General features: G+C 47.1%; 1 protein-coding gene across 5 annotated transcripts in view; it reads left to right on the top strand.

Annotated features, from left to right (window-relative positions):
• LOC106611323 (nesprin-1) overlaps positions 1–17978 on the top strand; it is a 139081-nt gene that overhangs the window by 82422 nt on the left and 38681 nt on the right. For 4 of the 5 annotated variants that reach the window (XM_082955773.1, XM_082955771.1, XM_082955770.1 and 1 more), the window contains 31 exons: positions 149–322; positions 610–773; positions 1286–1430; positions 1772–1990; positions 2360–2634; positions 2912–3077; positions 3364–3519; positions 4111–4263; positions 4495–4677; positions 4947–5084; positions 5409–5594; positions 5901–6023; positions 6226–6408; positions 6656–6799; positions 7025–7204; positions 7510–7632; positions 8189–8302; positions 9016–9168; positions 9361–9501; positions 9840–10385; positions 12283–12486; positions 13010–13129; positions 13310–13410; positions 13577–13730; positions 13930–14052; positions 14298–14453; positions 14765–14974; positions 15304–15405; positions 15565–15684; positions 15878–16078; positions 16370–16543. In XM_082955773.1, coding sequence (XP_082811899.1) covers positions 149–322; positions 610–773; positions 1286–1430; positions 1772–1990; positions 2360–2634; positions 2912–3077; positions 3364–3519; positions 4111–4263; positions 4495–4677; positions 4947–5084; positions 5409–5594; positions 5901–6023; positions 6226–6408; positions 6656–6799; positions 7025–7204; positions 7510–7632; positions 8189–8302; positions 9016–9168; positions 9361–9501; positions 9840–10385; positions 12283–12486; positions 13010–13129; positions 13310–13410; positions 13577–13730; positions 13930–14052; positions 14298–14453; positions 14765–14974; positions 15304–15405; positions 15565–15684; positions 15878–16078; positions 16370–16543 — 5331 coding nt within the window. The remainder of the gene's footprint in view (positions 1–148; positions 323–609; positions 774–1285; positions 1431–1771; positions 1991–2359; positions 2635–2911; positions 3078–3363; positions 3520–4110; positions 4264–4494; positions 4678–4946; positions 5085–5408; positions 5595–5900; positions 6024–6225; positions 6409–6655; positions 6800–7024; positions 7205–7509; positions 7633–8188; positions 8303–9015; positions 9169–9360; positions 9502–9839; positions 10386–12282; positions 12487–13009; positions 13130–13309; positions 13411–13576; positions 13731–13929; positions 14053–14297; positions 14454–14764; positions 14975–15303; positions 15406–15564; positions 15685–15877; positions 16079–16369; positions 16544–17978) is intronic. The other variant, XM_082955769.1, reaches the window with a different exon arrangement.

Consider the following 17978-nt stretch of genomic DNA (forward strand, 5'->3'; position numbering starts at 1 on the left):
GGAGAATTCCATCTGAGAATTTTGGGAAGTTTTATGGAATTTTGCAAACCTGTAATAATGGCAGTAACAGAACCTATTGGTTGACATTATGTATTGGTGTTGTTGGCTTCACATATTCACCCTCTCGATTCCCCTGTCTGTTCTCCAGATCACCCTGGAGCAGGCCTTGGCGTTGTGTCAGAAGTACCACTTCCGGATGCAGTCTGCGTGTGAGTGGCTGGAGGATGCTGTGGCCTTCCTACAGCTGGCCAGTCTGGGGGTGGACGTAGAGAACTACGAAGAGTGTCTCCGCCAGCAGGAGGACATCCTGGCCTCAGAGCAGGTGGCTGCTCTATTAAAGACACAATGCTATAAGAAAATTAAAACAAAGCTTCAATTAATTGCATCTAATGAATGTTGGCCTTTTTGTCTTTGTTTGATGTGATGGGTTGCCTGTTGCAAGCTAGCTTGGTCCCTGATCTGTTGGTGCTCTTGCCAGATACATTTCAGTATGACAAAGAGTGACATGATAGCACAGACTAGCACTCAGGCTAGCTTCAAGCACTCGTTAATTTATTTACGCAACAGGATAAGAGTTGAAGTTGTTCTCTCCCTTTTTCCTGGGAGCAGAAGTTCCTAGACCACCTGCAGGAGTTGGAGGCTCTGCCCCCCCAACTGGAGAACCTGGTTAACCCCACAACCAAGGAACAGCTCAGACTGAATGTGGAATCTGCTCAGCAGAGAGGAGTGGAAGTCCGGGATCAGCTGCAGAGTCACCAGGACGTCCTGATCAGGTACAGAATTAGAAGAAAAGGTTGTAACCAAAACATTGACAATAAGGGTTTAAAAGTTTTGAATATAGAGAGCGAGACGTTGGTGCAGAGATGGGTAGCTCAAGACCGAGAGTGATTGGACTGGATTGTTTTAATGTGATCGTCATCATTATGACATACTCAATTGAAACTTAGACATGATATACCCTCCAACACATGTCCCCCCTCCAACACAATGTAGTGTATCACACAGATGTTGGATCTTACTTTGGCCAGTATTGTTGCAGCAAAAATAATACTGCAGCAACATGATTTGCAGCAACCTGCACTATGTGTTAGTGCGGGTTTTCGCAGGATTTATGTAAATCATGAAGCTCATCTGCATTTCCTGTGGTGCATGAATATTATCAGCAACAACAAAAGAGTGATCTAATTAAGATACTACATCTGTATGTTCTATCTTCTGTAAATACTTGGCTGCACCATGAAATGTCCTATTGGGACAATAACTGAATTAAATTGACTGTCCCTAGCTGTGTGGCCAAGTGGAAGTCTTACCAGGAGGCGAGGCAGACGGTGATTGAACTGATGAACGAGGCAGAGCAGAAACTTACTGAGTTTTCCACCGCAAAGGCTGCCACCTTTCTGGAGGCCGAGGAGAAACTCAGGAGTCACAGGGTAAAAGAGGACCATGGGAAAATAAAGAGTGTCTTTTATTTTGACTTGTACATTCTTGCTTACTTTGCTAAGGAAAGAGTAATCCGCATTAATCTTTAGTCATCAAAGCACAAAAAAGTGAACTTTAGTAAACATTTTCCAGGGAGAACTTGATTTGTTAAGAACTTACCCTCTGGGCACACACTGGTTGAATAATGCTGTTGATTCCCAGTCTCAATGAAACTACGTTGAACCAACATGGAATAGACGTTGAATTGACGTCTGTGCCCAGTGGGTAATATGTGGATTTACAATGACTCCTCCATTGTGTGTATATTCCCTCCTTCCTTCCTCCCTGCCAGTCCCTGGTGTCGATGGTGAATGGGTTCCAGGAGAAGCTGACAGGGCTGGAGGAGCAGGCATCACAACTGGAGCTGGTGGGGAGTGAGGCCAGCAAGGCCACGATCAGCCGCTCCATGACCACGGTGTGGCAGCGCTGGACCCGGCTACGCAGCGTGGCACGAGGGCAGGAGAGGGTACTGGAGGAGACGGCCCAGGAGTGGAGGACCTTCAGAGAGAAGGTATTGCAACGCTAAACATTAAACATGACTAGATGAGTTGTGAGTACTAAGCAAAACAACGCCAAGCGGTTCTTATAGTACTTCAAATAGTACAATTTCACGCTGTAGCCTATACAAATAAACTGTAGAGAAGACAATAGTAGGAACTAAACAGTATACTAATAGCATATACTGTATTGTGTATCTGTTCCCCATATATCCTGACATTATAGATCCTAGCCTGATCCATATGTTAGTGCTTACAGCTTATGTTTGACATAACAACCTGCCATAGATGTTTGCTGCGGTATATAAGCATAAACACATCTGGAACAAGGCTAAATAGGTACAGCAAAGTATTTTACATGTGCCTGTCTTCGTTCATTTCAGATGGTGAAGCTGAGGAGCATGGTGGAGGATCTACAGAGCCGTATTATAGACTGTGTTGTGGAGAAGGCCTCCAAGGCTACCCTACAGTCTGTGTTGGACCAGCATGAGCTGCTAATCCAGGATGTAGAGAGAGAGCTGTCCTCCCTCACCCTGCTGCGTCAGTATGCCCTCAGCCTGCTCCATGACGTGGAGGTCCCTTCACCATCACCCACCTCTGGACAGGACGAACTACCCAGTCTCAAGGAGATCAGAGCAGTACAAGACCACCTGGAAAGGTATTGAAACAATCAATATTGTTTTTTTTACATGGATCAGTTGGTCACTCACAAATTAGATTAGCCTTCAAATGTCATTTCTAGACGTTGCTTTCAAGGCTAGAATATGATCTGTTGGTTATATTATAAACAACTCAATAGGCCTATAAAGAAGGACCTGAATGCTTAGTATTACTTACTTAATCCTCTTCATTCCGAGAGGAACATAGGGTTAAAGTTTCCATCGCCTTCACTCTTGAATACAGATAATAGTGGTTTTATTTCTCTCCTCCACCAGTCTGCTGCAGCAGGCGCAGACCAAGCGTACCCAGGCTGGGGTGGAGCTGAGGGACAGAGAGGAGGTAGAGAAGAATCTCAGTGTGGTCAAAGCCTGGATCCAGGAGACCAGGGAGCTGCTCCTCAACCCCGCCTCAGATATAGATGCTCTGCTGCAGGAGCTGGAGGTAAGCAGCTGGCAAACCCTATGGAACTAAAGACAGAGTTAACACCATCTAACACATCATTCTATTGACTACATATGACTCTGTCACAAAAATAACTAGTTCATTGCCAAAACTCCATAAGGCATTTACTCAACTGTTGTTTCAAGCAGTATTGTATGCTATGGCGTAGTCTCAGGCTGGGATCGATGCTAGCTGTGGTGTGAATTAAAGAATTGTTATGTGAGTTGCTTGTTTTCGAGTATTGGCACATGTGGACATGACCATGTTTCTCTTATGTATTGTACAGGTGGTTCACGGTGATGTGATTGGCTACCGTCAGCATGTGGATAAGATAGCTGAGCAGCAGCAGAGCAAGTATCTGGATCTGTACACCATCCTGCCCTCAGAGATCTCCATGCAGCTGGCTGAGGTGTCCCTAGCACTGGGGGCCATCGAGGACCAGGTACTGTACTGGACTATGTAGGGCATGGATAGACATCCATTACATTTTGCAATTGTAAGATTTTGCGAAGGTTTTGCAATTGTATAACTAATTTCCTGCAATTCTACACATTTTGCCATATGGTGTTTGCAGTTTTTAATACGATAACTGATGATCAATGGGCCCCACCCCGGTTGGTAATTCAACCATTCTCACTACAAGTTTAAATAGCTGGCCACTATTCTAACTTACCAATCCCCCAAAAATTGATGACATGGGCTAATTGTGTTTTTTTTTTATGTATTTGCCTTTATTTAACTAGGCAAGTCAGTTAAGAACAAATTCTTATTTTCAATGACAGCCTAGGAACAGTGGGTTAACTGCCTTGTTCAGGGGCAGAAAGACAGATTATTATTTTTTTTTTTTTTTACCTTGTCAGCTCAGGGATTCGATATTGCAACCTTTCGTGTTACAAGTCCAACACTCTAACCACTAGGCTACCTGCTGATGCACAACCAAATTTCGAAATCGCACTATATCAACTATCTTTTACTGATGTACATTATAACAGGGTTGATTTGTGTATTTCCTTCCTCTTCTGATTTTCCCAAGGTTCTGTCCAAAGAGAAAGAGATCCAGAAGACAAGAGACATCAAGGAGGACATCAGTTCCAGGATCCATGACGTGTCGGAGAAGATGAAAGCCATCTCCACCAGTCTCAATGACAAAGCCAGCGATGTCCATCACGCTAAAGACGAGACCAAGGTGAGCGCGAGCTGAAGAGGCTCATGCATACGGCTCTTAATCAGGGTTGGGGTCAATTTCATGTCAATTTAGTAAATTCAGGAAGTAAACTCAAATATTCCAAATATTATTTTCTGCTCTTACATAACATGTGTTGTTTTCCCTCTACATACAAAGTGAATGAGCATACAGAGCTGTTATCTTAGTCAGTTTATTTATTAACTCAGAGTTTCTCTCCTCTGCTCTCCACAGTGTCTTTGTGATGACCTGGAGAGCTGTCATCGGACTCTGTCAGAGCTGGATGCTGCGGTCCAGGAGTTCGGAAGACGAAACCCCATCTTGGCCAAACAGCTGAGTGATGCCATCATCAAGTTAGGAGACATCCACCACCACACTGCCAGACTGGCCGAGTGTAGGACCATCTGGTTCAAAAAGGTTAGGAACCAATTGTATCAAGAAAAGGTTGGGTAAAAATACAAAATACATGTGAAGTCTAGTTGTTGTTACACTGTTGAGTGTTGTTGTAACCCTGAAGAGATGGCATCAATGTACGGTGTTGCCCAGCCCAGAGTGTTTACATGGGGCCATTTGACTTTTAATCCTAGTAATATCATAACACACATTGTCTGTGTCACTAAGGTGTCCAATTCCCTGACGCCTGTTCCCTAGTTCCTCATTGCCTCTCTTGTTATCTCTCCCTCCAGGCAGGGACCCATCTAGAGGAGTACAATGAGATGCTGGACTTCATAGTGAGGTGGTCGGAGAAAGCCAAGGGCCTGGTGAGGGCCAACATCATCTGGAACTCCTCCTCTCATCTGCAGGAACAGATAAGGATGGACGAGGTGGGTGGAGATCGACATGAATAAACACATGATGGAGAGCTGCTGGATTAAAATGCTAATACAAACTGTATTAAACCCTCTCGCTGTTCACTTCCACTGTACCCTCTGCAGCGATGGTGTGTGTGTGTGTGTGTGTGTGTGTGTGTGTTCTGTTACCCTGTCCTATCATTCTCCCTCTAACCAGGGATCCAGGATGTTGGTTCTCTTTAACCGGCACCTCTCAGGATTCATCCATCACTAGGTTGCACTCATTTTCATAGACAGTGTCCTCTTACTCCATTCATTACCTGTATTGTGTTGTCTTCCTCCTCTCCCCATCATCAGTCCATGCTGCGTGAGTCTCGAGAGCTCCATGGGGACCTGCAGGCCATGGGAGAGAAGGTGGAACTGCTGTCTGAGGTGCTGCAGACAGAGAACATGTCCCAGCAGGTGTGTGAGCTGAGCCGCCACACCGAGGAGCTCCAGCAGACCATCAGGACACGGCTGCAGAGCCTTCAGGACGCAGCCAAGGTACTGACTCAGACATACTGAATACACTGGCTTAGCATTTAGCCTAGCATCGGAATTTACTGTTGCATTGTTGTTAGTCTTTGTTTCAGAGTCAGTCGTTGTGCATAATTTTGTCAATGTGTAAATAGCTTTTAGCATCTCAGTGTTATTCTCACCTGTACATAAAAACATATTTGATTGATTGACCTGTGTGTAGTCCTATTGACAGGCGGTTAACATGAATTGGTTAGCCAGCCAGCTAGCACTCACTAGATTTGGTTCTGGGTTCCAAGAATAACCCGTGTGTGTCCTGTGTCGTCCCCTCAGAGTATGGAGCCTTTGGAGTACGAGGTGAAGACCCTACAAGTGGCTCTGGAACAGGTCCAAGCTACACTGACCTCTCCTGAACTTGCCCGACAGAGTCTCAAAGAACAACTGGCCCAGAGACAGGTAGCTAACTTCAATTCTACTTTAACCAGAGAATAACACAGAATTTTAAATAGCATTTTATTCTCATATCTTGTTGTTGTTGTTGTTCTTCATCTTCACATCCTCTTCTTTCTCTGTCTCTTTCTACTTCTCCTACCTACGTCTCACACTTACTTAAGGCTTGACGGTAGAATGTAAAGTTTCCTCCTGTCTGTTCTCCTAGCGTGTGCTGTCAGAGATGGAGGGCTTCAAGCAGCAGGTGCAGGCAGTGCAGCTGTGTCAGAGCGCACTGCGTGTCCCAGAGGAGGTGATGCCTGGCCTGGCTATCTGTCACACAGCACTGGGCCTACAGCAGGAGGCCAGCCAGCTACAGCATGTTGCAATACAGCAATGCAACATTCTACAGGTAGGGAGGCCGCAGCACATTGTGTAACGGATGAGAAACCGCATAATGAATAAGACTGCCTGTGACTGAAGACTTGTGTTAATTCCCCGAGCTAATGCCTAGGTTTTAGCTCAACATAACAACAGTCTTGAGGCACACAGAAGACCAGGGTTTCAAATCCAGTTAGCCACACCTGCAAGCCACGAACAGTTCACATCCTACATTGTGCACCAGTATTGACGTTCCTTGGTTTCCTGTCCTTCTGTAGGAGGCTGTTGTGCAGTATGAGCAGTATGAGCAGGAGGCGAAGCATTTCCAGGGGCTGATAGAGGACGCCCACAGGGTCATCCAGGACCAACCCATTCCCACCAGCAACATCCAGGAACTGCAGGCTCAGATCCTACACCATGAGGTATAGTACACCACATTGACAGTGGAAGAAAATCTAATATTTTGCATATATAAAGGAATTGAAAACCTCTAGATTATGGTACTGGTTCTGATAAGTAGGTATCCAAAACAAATGTAAAAATAAACTAAATAAACATTGTATAAGTGTATGCCTACAGTGTATATAGATGCTTAGCTCCCTTGTTGTGACCATAACCACTGACTGTGATTGGGATGCTACTAACAGGAGCTGGCCCAGAAAATCAAGGGTTACCAGGAGGAGATAGCCAGTCTGAACTCCAAGTGTAAGATGCTGACTGTGAAGGCCAAACACGACACCATGCTACTCACTGTGAGTGACACGGAGCGGGCGGGGCTTACTGTGGAGGACCTGGATGGAGACACAGACAAACCGTCTGTTCTTATGGTGACTGGCTGACTCCCCTCCTTTACTAATGATGTGTTTTGTACTGCATGTATTTTCTGATTACCGGTAATTAACTAACTCAGACAAATCACTCCACTGTTAATCCTGCGACCCTTCATCAAATCTGGAATCTCCCGTCTAGCATGCTGTCTGTCAGAAAGACTGCTGAATGTGCTAGTCTTACTGAGTTCTGCATGAATTATCTGATTGATTAACTAACTCAAACCATCTTGGTGATGGACTGTCTCTAAAACGTGAATGCTCTTTGTGTATCTGTCCTCTCTAACTGTCCTGCGGTGTGTCAGATGACAGCTGGCCGCTGTCACACCCTTCTGTCCCCCGTCATCGAAGAGTCTGGGGAGGAGGGTACCAGCAGTGAGATCTCCTCTCCTGTCTGTCGCTCCCCTTCTCCCAGCACTCACACCCAGGTATCACCTACTGAGCACTCTCTCGCTTTCTCTCTCTCTCGCCCTCTCTCTTCCTCTCTCTCTCTTCTCTCTCTCCATCCCCTGTCATCCTGTATTAAATCCATTGCATTAGCACTGATTAACTCATAGCTACTGGCTACTGTACTTCTCCACTAAGTTCCTGCCCACATACCTTAATGTTTACCGACCTATACACCAAGTAACACTGTGGTGCCTCTCTGTGAAGGCTTACGCATCAACCCCTCTATCTGTGAAGGCTTACACATCAACCCCTCTATCTGTGAAGGCTTGCACATCAACCCCTCTATCTGTGAAGGCTTACACATCAACCCCTCTATCTGTGAAGGCTTACACATCAACCCCTCTATCTGTGAAGGCTTACACATCAAACCCTCTATCTGTGAAGGCTTACACATCAACTCCTATCTGTGAAGGCTTACACATCAACTCCTATCTGTGTAGGCTTACACATCAACTCCTCTATCTGTGAAGGCTTACACATCAACCCCTCTATCTGTGAAAGCTTATTTTGCTCACTTGTGTTGTCTTCTTTCAGATGGGACGAGACACCCTCCCCAGAGCTCCCATACAGGAGCTAAATAACCCGACGTTTGAATCTGAGGCTAACCTAGATGACCTTCAACGCTCCTGGGAGACCCTGAAGAATGTGGTACGCAATTCATATATACCTAATTTATGCTGCTACCTACACTACCGTTCAAAAGTTTGGTGTCAAAAGTTTGGTATGAGATCTTCAGTTTCTTGGCAATTTCTCGCAAGGAATAGCCTTCATTTCTCAGAACAAGAATAGACTGACGAGTTTCAGAAGAAAGACTTTGTTTCTGGCCATTTTGAGCCTGTAATCGAACCCACAAATGCTGACGCTCCAGATACTCAACTAGTCTAAAGAAGGCCAGTTTTATTGATTCTTTAATCAGAACAACAGTTTTCAGGTGTGCTAACATAATTTCAAAAGGGTTTTCTAATGATCAATTAGCCTTTTAAAATGATAAACTTGGATTAGCTAACACAACGTGCCATTGGAACACAGGAGTGATGGTTGCTGATAATGGGCCTCTGTACACCTATGTAGATATTCCATTAAAAAAAATCTGCCGTTTCCAGCTACAGTAGTCATTTACAACATTATCAACAATGTCTACACTGTATTTCTGATCAATTTGATGTTATTTTAATGGACAAAAAATGTGCTTTTCTTTGAAAAACAAGGACATTTCTAAGTGACCCCAAACTTTTGAACGGTAGTGTATGTCCTATCCTCACTTGCTTTTATGTTTGACTACCTCAACTATGTGGAAAAGTTTACAAATCAACTGTGAAGTACAACTATTTTTGACTACTGCTATGTCCTCTCCTGTTCAGATCAGTGAGAAGCAGAGGTCTCTGTATGAGGTGCTGGAGAAGCAGCAGTGCGACCAGGGTTCTCTTCAGTCTATCTCCTCTAAGATGGAGGCCAAACTCAACAAGCCACTGGAGGCTGACCGGAGCACAGATAGTCATATGGAAGCCCATCAGGTAAGGGAGTATCAGAATCACTTGAGACAGAAAACATAACATTTCGCTATGCTCAAGATACCAATTTCCGCATGACCCTATGTTTTCCATATTCGTCAACTACAATGTAATATTATGGTTCCAACCCTAATCAATGCTCAGTGCTCAGCATAGCCTTCCCATCCTAACTAACACTGTTATTTCCTCTACCAGGCCGGGGTGGAGGAGGTTCAGAGGCCGCAGGAGGAGATAGACAAGCTGCAGACCAGCTTCTCAGACGAGCTTGGTTCTGCTGCTGTGGACGACATGGCCACCATACAGATGAAGGCCTCAGGAGAACGACAGCTACTGGAGGTAGTCAAGCTCCGTGTTCTATATCTGTGACAGATAGGGGCACTGACACTGCCTCAGATTTTTATTGATATTTTATTGCGTTACTATTTTTCCTTTAGTTTATTTAGCGAATTTTTGCATTTCACGGAAAGATTGTGTTCAGCGCACGTGACAAACTACATTTTATTTGATTTTGATCAGATGTTAATTAAGCAGTAGATTTGAAGGTTTGAGTGTCTAAGTTGAGATGGCCATTAAAAGTATGTAAATTGAGGAGTCAAGCTTCGTGAGCATAACAACTAGCTGTGCCTAGCATATTTCATGTGATGTCTTGTCCCGTGCTGCCCTGGTCTGTCCAGGAGCGTGTCAGTGACCGTCTAGAGGAGCAGCATCAGGAGCGTGTCAGTGACCGTCTAGAGGAGCAGCATCAGGAGCGTGTCAGTGACCGTCTAGAGGAGCAGCATCAGGAGCGTGTCAGTGACCGTCTAGAGGAGCAGCATCAGGAGCGTGTCAGTGACCGTCTAGAGGAGCAGCATCAGGAGCGTGTCAGTGACCGTCTAGAGGAGCAGCATCAGGAGCGTGTCAGTGACCGTCTAGAGGAGCAGCATCAGGAGCGTGTCAGTGACCGTCTAGAGGAGCAGCATCAGGAGCGTGTCAGTGACCGTCTAGAGGAGCAACATCAGGAGCGTGTCAGTGACCGTCTAGAGGAGCAGCATCAGGAGCGTGTCAGTGACCGTCTAGAGGAGCAGCATCAGGAGCGTGTCAGTGACCGTCTAGAGGAGCAGCATCAGGAGCAGACCTTACAACATTACCTCAACCAAGCTGACCAGATTGACCAATGGCTGCTCAGCACCCGCGAAGCCCTCTGTCCCAGTGCTGAGGAGGAGCAGCTCATAGACGGCCAGGTTAGAACAGAGGTCCCCCTACTGGCAGATAAACACACACACGCACACACACACACAGGCACGCACGCACACACACACGTAAATATGCACAGACACACACATGCACACACACAGAGTCCCTTTGTTTAACAGTTCCTCAGTGATTCACATGAGTTTTCCCCTTTTACCCAGCCGTTCATTTAACTTCCAATGATTAAATCTCACTATAACTCCTGCTTTTTGATTCTGCCTCTCACATATGGATCCACCCCGCGGGGTAGAAACCTGGCAGCAGTAAACAAGAGTGTTAGCAGCATAGTTAGAGGGCGGGGCTGCCTTCAGGGGATTGGTTAGGTTACTAAGCGGCTGTAACACTAGTCTAGTTAGGCAGATTATGCAGATGTCTTTTGTGTCTCTACTTGGGGCCTATTCAGTGACAATATAGGGGTCGGGTCAGCAGGGGGGCTGGCTTATTCGTTAGATTAATTGAATTCCGACTGCAGGGATTGGTTGGTGGCGGAAGTGGGCCAGCCTACTGGAATATCAAAGTATGGAATCCCAACTGACAGGCAGGGAGGGTGGAGGATGAGGGGGAGGGGGAGGGGGAGGGGGGAGTCACTCCCTTTCTTGAAGAGACCTGTTTAACTTACCGATATACACTTAGGCAAGGCTATGGGTCTCATCTTAATGGAGGATTAACCCTTCATGTAGGAATCTTTGGGTCTTCTGTGGTAGCTCCAGTATCTTTTCATTGCAAGGACCTATTGTGATCCAGGCCACCTGGGAATCTATAGTTGAGCGGGAACATGTATACTGAACATGGGACGTGAAGGATTAGTGGTAGTGTGCTGTGTTGTTAGGGAGGCGAGGGTGTTGGTAGGGAGGTGGCCCTACAATGATGAGAGACCTGCTGCTAATGAAGGGGTCTATACAGACCATGGGCCTGGGGGTCCACTTAACTGTCTGCCTGGTGGGCCTGGTTAACTGTCTGCCTGGTGGGCCTGGTTAACTGTCTGCCTGGTGGGCCTGGTTAACTGTCTGCCTGGTGGGCCCGGTTAACTGTCTGCCTGGTGGGTTCGGTTAACTGTCTGCCTGGTGGGCCCGGTTAACTGTCTGCCTGGTGGGCCTGGTTAACTGTCTGCCTGGTGGGCCTGGTTAACTGTCTGCCTGGTGGGTTCGGTTAACTGTCTGCCTGGTGGGCCCGGTTAACTGTCTACCTGGTGGGCCCGGTTAACTGTCTGCCTGGTGGGCCCGGTTAACTGTCTGCCTGGTGGGCCCGGTTAACTGTCTGCCTGGTGGGCCTGGTTAACTGTCTGCCTGGTGGGCCTGGTTAACTGTCTGCCTGGTGGGCCTGGTTAACTGTCTGCCTGGTGGGTTCGGTTAACTGTCTGCCTGGTGGGCCCGGTTAACTGTCTACCTGGTGGGCCCGGTTAACTGTCTGCCTGGTGGGCCCGGTTAACTGTCTGCCTGGTGGGCCCGGTTAACTGTCTGCCTGGTGGGCCTGGTTAACTGTCTGCCTGGTGGGCCTGGTTAACTGTCTGCCTGGTGGGCCTGGTTAACTGTCTGCCTGGTGGGCCTGGTTAACTGTCTGCCTGGTGGGCCTGGTTAACTGGCTGCCTGGTGGGCCTGGTTAACTGTCTGCCTGGTGGGCCCGGTTAACTGGCTGCCTGGTGGGCCCGGTTAACTGGCTGCCTGGTGGGCCCGGTTAACTGGCTGCCTGGTGGGCCCGGTTAACTGTCTGCCTGGTGGGTTCGGTTAACTGTCTGCCTGGTGGGCCTGGTTAACTGTCTGCCTGGTGGGTTCGGTTAACTGTCTGCCTGGTGGGCCTGGTTAACTGTCTGCCTGGCGCCTGATTGACTGAAGGGTACACTTGGAAGGCAGCACGATGTTTGAGCTGGCCTCTCTCCTGCTGCTCCAGAACATGCTGCAGGAGATAGAGCAGAAGGTGGTGGCCCTGTCGGAGCTGACCATGCGCAGCGAGAGCCTGCTTCTGGAGGGAAGGCAGGAGACGTGGCTGGACATGAGGGAGGACACAGAGCAGCTGGCCAGGAAGCTGCGGACGCTGAAGGGAAGTCTGCTGGAGCTGCAGAGGATGCTGCAGGACAAACACATCAACATCCAGGTCAGGCTTTTTTCTGGATACCTGTAACTCTGACTAAAGTGCTCTACATGAGATGCGGTAGTAGAGAGAACAGTCTATGACTGGGGTGGCTGGGGTCTTTGACAATTTTTAGGGCCTTCCTCTGACATCGCCTGGTGTAGAGGTCCTGGATGGCAGGCAGCTTAGCCCCAGTGATGTACTGGGCCGTACGCACTACCCTCTGTAGTGCCTTGCAATCAGAGGCCGAGCAGTTGCCGTACCAGGCAGTGATGCAACCAGTCAGGATGCTCTCGATGTTGCAGCTGTAGAACCATTTGAGGATCTCTGGACCCATGCCAAATCTTTATAAATAGGCTTTGTCGTGCCCTCTTCACCTAGCCTTAACCCAGCCTTAACCTAGCCTTGATGTTTGGTCGGTCTTGTTGTCAAGATATGAATCAAACGAATCCTTACATGAATAACCATATCTCTTGTCTTTTTGCTCACAACTGTTTCCATAAGTAACCCTCTCTCTGCCTGTGTCCGGTTCCATGGCTCTCTGCAGGACCAGGAGGACAGAGAGTCTGACTCCACTCTGTCTCAGGGGCCCAGCGTGCAGGACCGCCTGGTCCAGGCCCACACCACACTCTCACAACACCACCAGGACAGCCTCCAGAGACAGAGGGTAGGGAAGTCTTTCTCCCTCACACATACTCCCACTATCAATGCCATGTCCGTGTGTGAAAGATCCTGTTTGTTTGAATGAATGAATGAATGAATGAATGAATGAATGAATGAATGAACAAACTAACAATCCTTCATTCAAAGAGAAGCAGACTGATCACGTTTGTGTGTTGTTGTTTAGGAGCTGGAGGAGCAGCTAGCTGAACAGAAGAAGCTGTTACAGTCTGTAGCCAGTAGAGGAGAGGAGATCCTGATAAAGCAGGCCTCACCTAGCAGTGTCAGGTATAAACACCTGAGAGAACAGCAACACAATGGTCTGACATGGAGATTCTGTTGACTTTCCAGCACTTTATCTTCTGTAGTGTATCATGTTTTTACGTTATGTGATATTGTATATGTTTTTGGTCTGTTGAGGTTCTTTGCTTCACATTATGTTTTTGGTGTGTAGTATGACAGAGCCCTTCTCTCCGGAGATACTGCTGGAGCGAGAGACCCGGGCTGCCCAATACCAGATGAGACAGAGGTGGGAGAGCCTGAGGAAAGACCTGCGCACCAAGCTCCAGCTCCTACAGAAAACCCTGGAACAAGACCACAAGCAACAGGTACTGACCTCACCGTCCATCAACGCCTACTCCCAGCAGGCAACACTGGTTGAAAGGCAGTTCTGGTTGTAATTACGTTATTTCAAACAGATTTTCCCGCTGAGCTGTAGCAAGTACTTTTATAAATCATTCTGAACTCATATCCTCTGAGGTACTGTACTGTGATGTCTGATGGTGACGTGGCTATACTCTGTTCCAGGTTTACTCCAGAACTGCCGCTGGGACCCTGTTTAAAGGAGGGATGGGTAAAACAGAGGATACATCTTCACTGAAGACGTTATATGAGGGTTTCAGCCAAACGATGGAGGAGATGTCTTGTCAAGTAGGTTATAACACTATAACATCACTGTTATTGTACTGTATGTTGTCCTTGTTTTCTGTTGTTGAATTATGTTTATGTATGGAAATATACAGTTCAGCTATGCACTGTATCTATCAGGAATGGGGACAATTCCATTTCAGCTCAGTAAATCCTTCCTGAATTGACTGAATTGAAATGGGAATTTCTGTTCTTGAATTGACTGTATTGAAATGGAATTGACCTCAACCCTGGTATCTCTGTCAAAGACTGGGGCCTCTGAGGGCAAGGTGATCCCCATGGAGCAGCATCTCTACCAGGCCGTGTCAGCTACCTCCTCCTGGCTGGATGGTGTGGAGAACACCCTGTTCTCTGGTCCTGTGCTGCTGACAGAGAACGCTGAGACACAGCTACAAAACCAGGAGGTAGACTACTGCAACATCTAACATCCATTTTCACAAAGCACACAATGTCTACTCTCTTAGTATTATGTCATCTCAGAATGTGATCATGGTCTTTAAAACAGCCAGCCGGTCCCTAATCATCCTAGCCCTTTTCAGATGTTCAGATCTGAAGGATCTGTATAGATATAAGCAGTGTAGTGGTGGAGCTTCTGTATTGGGCCAAGGGGAAGGTTTAGGGAGAAAATAAAGACTCCTTCAAAGTCTTCCTCCATTCCTGTGTTTCACCTGGTGCCAGGGATGTTTGGTGATTCTGTCATCGCTGTTTCCTCCAGGCCTTAGGGAAGGATGTCAGTGAGGTGACTGGGGAGGTGAGCCACAGTCGGGGTCTCCTAGGCCAACCTACAGGGCTGTGTGTGGAGGACCAGGTCCTGTTAGAGGACGCACTGGACTGTCTGACAGAGAGGTTGCAAACTCTGGACTCTGCCCTGGAGCGACGCTGTGAACACATGAGGACTAGGATGCAGGAACTCACTTACTATCAGGTATGTTAGGATCATAGTCCATGGTTACGATACTGTATATGTACATGTGGTATACTTGTCTCTAGTCATTGTACTATTATGCAGAAACTTAGCCACAGACTAACAGGTTAGGCTACTGTACATCTGGTGTACTTGTCCCCTTTTGAGACAGTTTCTGGACTCAGATCAAGCCTATTCTTGGACTAAAACGCTTGCTTGTTGAAAATGGTTTTAAGTCCAGGAATGGCCTTAAGCTGGGTCCAGGAAACTGTCATTAAGTGTTATATTACTATCGTACTGTATCTCTGTATAAGCAATGCATTGAGTTGATCATGTATTGGTTAATGCAGATGGAGTCACAGCTTCTCCTTGCTGATTTAACCGACACCAAGTGTCAGATCCTTCAGACGTTGGCTGGAGCCACGGACAGACCAGGATCCAAACAGCTTGAGGTGAGACATAAGGGGGTCATACGTGCTCATGACAAGTCTTACAATGCATTATAACTGCAGGCTTTAATTTCCTCTCTTTAAGTTCTTCCTGCTCTTATTATAAAAAATAACAAAAATACATTTTATAAAATGCTAACCAGTATTGGTTTTGTCTGGTAGGTCATAGCTGAGGCTGAGGAGGGTTTGAGAGAGTTTGAGCAGAGAATCACCCAGCTGAAAACAAGAGGAACAGAACTACAGGCAGAACAGATGTCCACCAATGAGATGCTCAAGCTACAGGTATCTGACCTCTCCATACAGACAGTTCACACACAAAAAAATACACACAGACAGACACACAGACACAAACACAAAATTATTCACCAATGTATGTTTACACAAACACTGCATAAACATGAATTAATCATATTATATCTGTATGTCTTTTCCGCCTCCTTCTTCTTCTTCTTCTTCTCCTTCTCCTCATCTACAGGATGCCTATGAGGAGTTGGTGATGACGGTGGGCTCGCGGCGTAGCAGCCTGAACCAGAACATGGCTCTGAAGGGGCAATATGAGCGGGCTCTGCAGGACCTGGCTGACCTGATGGACACTGCTCAAGACAAGATGGCCGGCGACCAGAGGGTCATCGCCAGCTCTGTGGAGGAAGTTCAGATTCTCCTTGACAAACACAAGGTAGACTTTAACCTTCCATAGAAGTAGATTTACAATAATTTGAATAATACAATCAATAAAATACATCAAAGTATTTTACTATAAGTCAAAAAGCAATTCAAGACTACAGAATTTTAGGAATTCTGTGTGAATAGTGCAAATTCCCTGAGCGCAGCTCAAACTCAAACTTTGGTCACCATGACCAAAGGCAATGACCGTAACCTCTGCTCCAAGAAAGATGGCTGCCTCGGGGTAGCCTATTTAACGCCATCTTCATTGCAGTATTGCTCAAGAGTGTTTTTCTCTCTCCAGGAGTTCTTCCAGGGTCTGGAGTCCCACATGATCCTGACGGAGACGTTCTTCAGGAAGATCAGTGGCCTGGTGGTTCCCAGAGAGAAGCAGGCTCTGGAGGAGATACTGACCCTGGCCCAGGGAGTCCTCAAACAGGCCCACAGGAGAGGGGTGGAGCTGGAGTACATACTGGAGGTAGGGGAGTTGTAGTAGTACTAAACTCAGCAAATAAAGAAATGTCCTCTCACTGTCAACTGCATTTATTTTCAGCAAACTTAATGTGTAAATATTTGTATGAACATAACAAAATTCAACAACTGAGAAATAAACTGAACAAGTTCCACAGACAAAGGGGTGGTCAAAAGTAACAGTCAGTATCTGGTGTGGCCACCAGCTGCATTAAGTACTGCAGTGCATCTCCTCATCGTGGTTCTTGTTGTGAGATGTTACCCCACTCTTCCACCAAGGCACCTGCAAGTTCCCGGACATTTCTGGGGGGAATGGCCCTAGCCCTCACCCTCCGATCCAACAGGTCCCAGACGTTCTCAATGGGATTGAGGTCCGGGCTCTTCGCTGGCCATGGCAGAACACTGACATTCCTGTCTTGCAGGAAATCACGCACAGAACGAGCAGTATGGCTGGTGGCATTGTCATGCTGGAGGGTCATGTCAGGATGAGCCTGCAGGAAGGGTAACACATGAGGGAGGAGGATGTCTTCCCTGTAACACACAGCGTTGAGATTGCCTGCAATGACAACAAGCTCAGTCCGATGATGCTGTGACACACCGCCCCAGACCATGACGGTCCCTCCACCTCCAAATCAATGCCGCTCCAGAGTACAGGCCTCGGTGTAACGCTCATTCCTTCGACGATAAATGCAAATCCGACCATCACCCCTGGTGAGACAAAACCGCGACTCGTCAGTGAAGAGCACTTTTTGCCAGTTCTGTCTGGTTCAGCTACGGTGGGTTTGTGCCAATAGGCGACGTTGTTGCCGGTGATGTCTGATGATGTCTGAGCACTGATTAAGGGATTGTGCGTTCCTGGTGTAACTCAGGCAGTTGTTGTTGCCATCCTGTACCTGTCCCGCAGGTGTGATGTTCGGATGTACCGATCCTGTGCAGGTGTTGTTACACGTGGTCTGCCTCTGCGAGGACGATCAGCTGTCTGTCCTGTCTCCCTTTAGCGCTGTCTTAGGCGTCTCACAGTACAGACATAGCAATTTATTGCCCTGGCCACATCTGCAGTCCTCATGCCTCCTTGCAGCATGCCTAAGGCTCGTTCACGCAGATGAGGAGGGACCCTGGGCATGTTTCTTTCTGTGTTTTTCAGAGTCAGTAGAGTCAGCCTCTTTAGTGTCCTAAGTTTTCATAACTGTGGCCTTAATTGCCTACCGTCTGTAAGCTGTTCCACAGGTGCATGTTCATTCATTTAAAAAAATAACATTTTTAGTCATTTTAGCAGACGCTCTTATGCAGTGCGACTTACAGTAGTGAATGCATACATTTCATTTCATTTCATGCATTTTTTGTACTGGCCCCCCGTGGGAATCGAACCCACAACCCTGGCGTTGCACACACCATGCTGGCGTTGCAAACACCATGCTCTACCAACTGAGCCCATGCTTGTT

The sequence above is a fragment of the Salmo salar genome, chromosome 09 (assembly GCF_965601325.2).
Source record: "Salmo salar chromosome 09, fSalSal1, whole genome shotgun sequence".
Taxonomy (NCBI): Eukaryota; Metazoa; Chordata; class Actinopteri; order Salmoniformes; family Salmonidae; genus Salmo; species Salmo salar.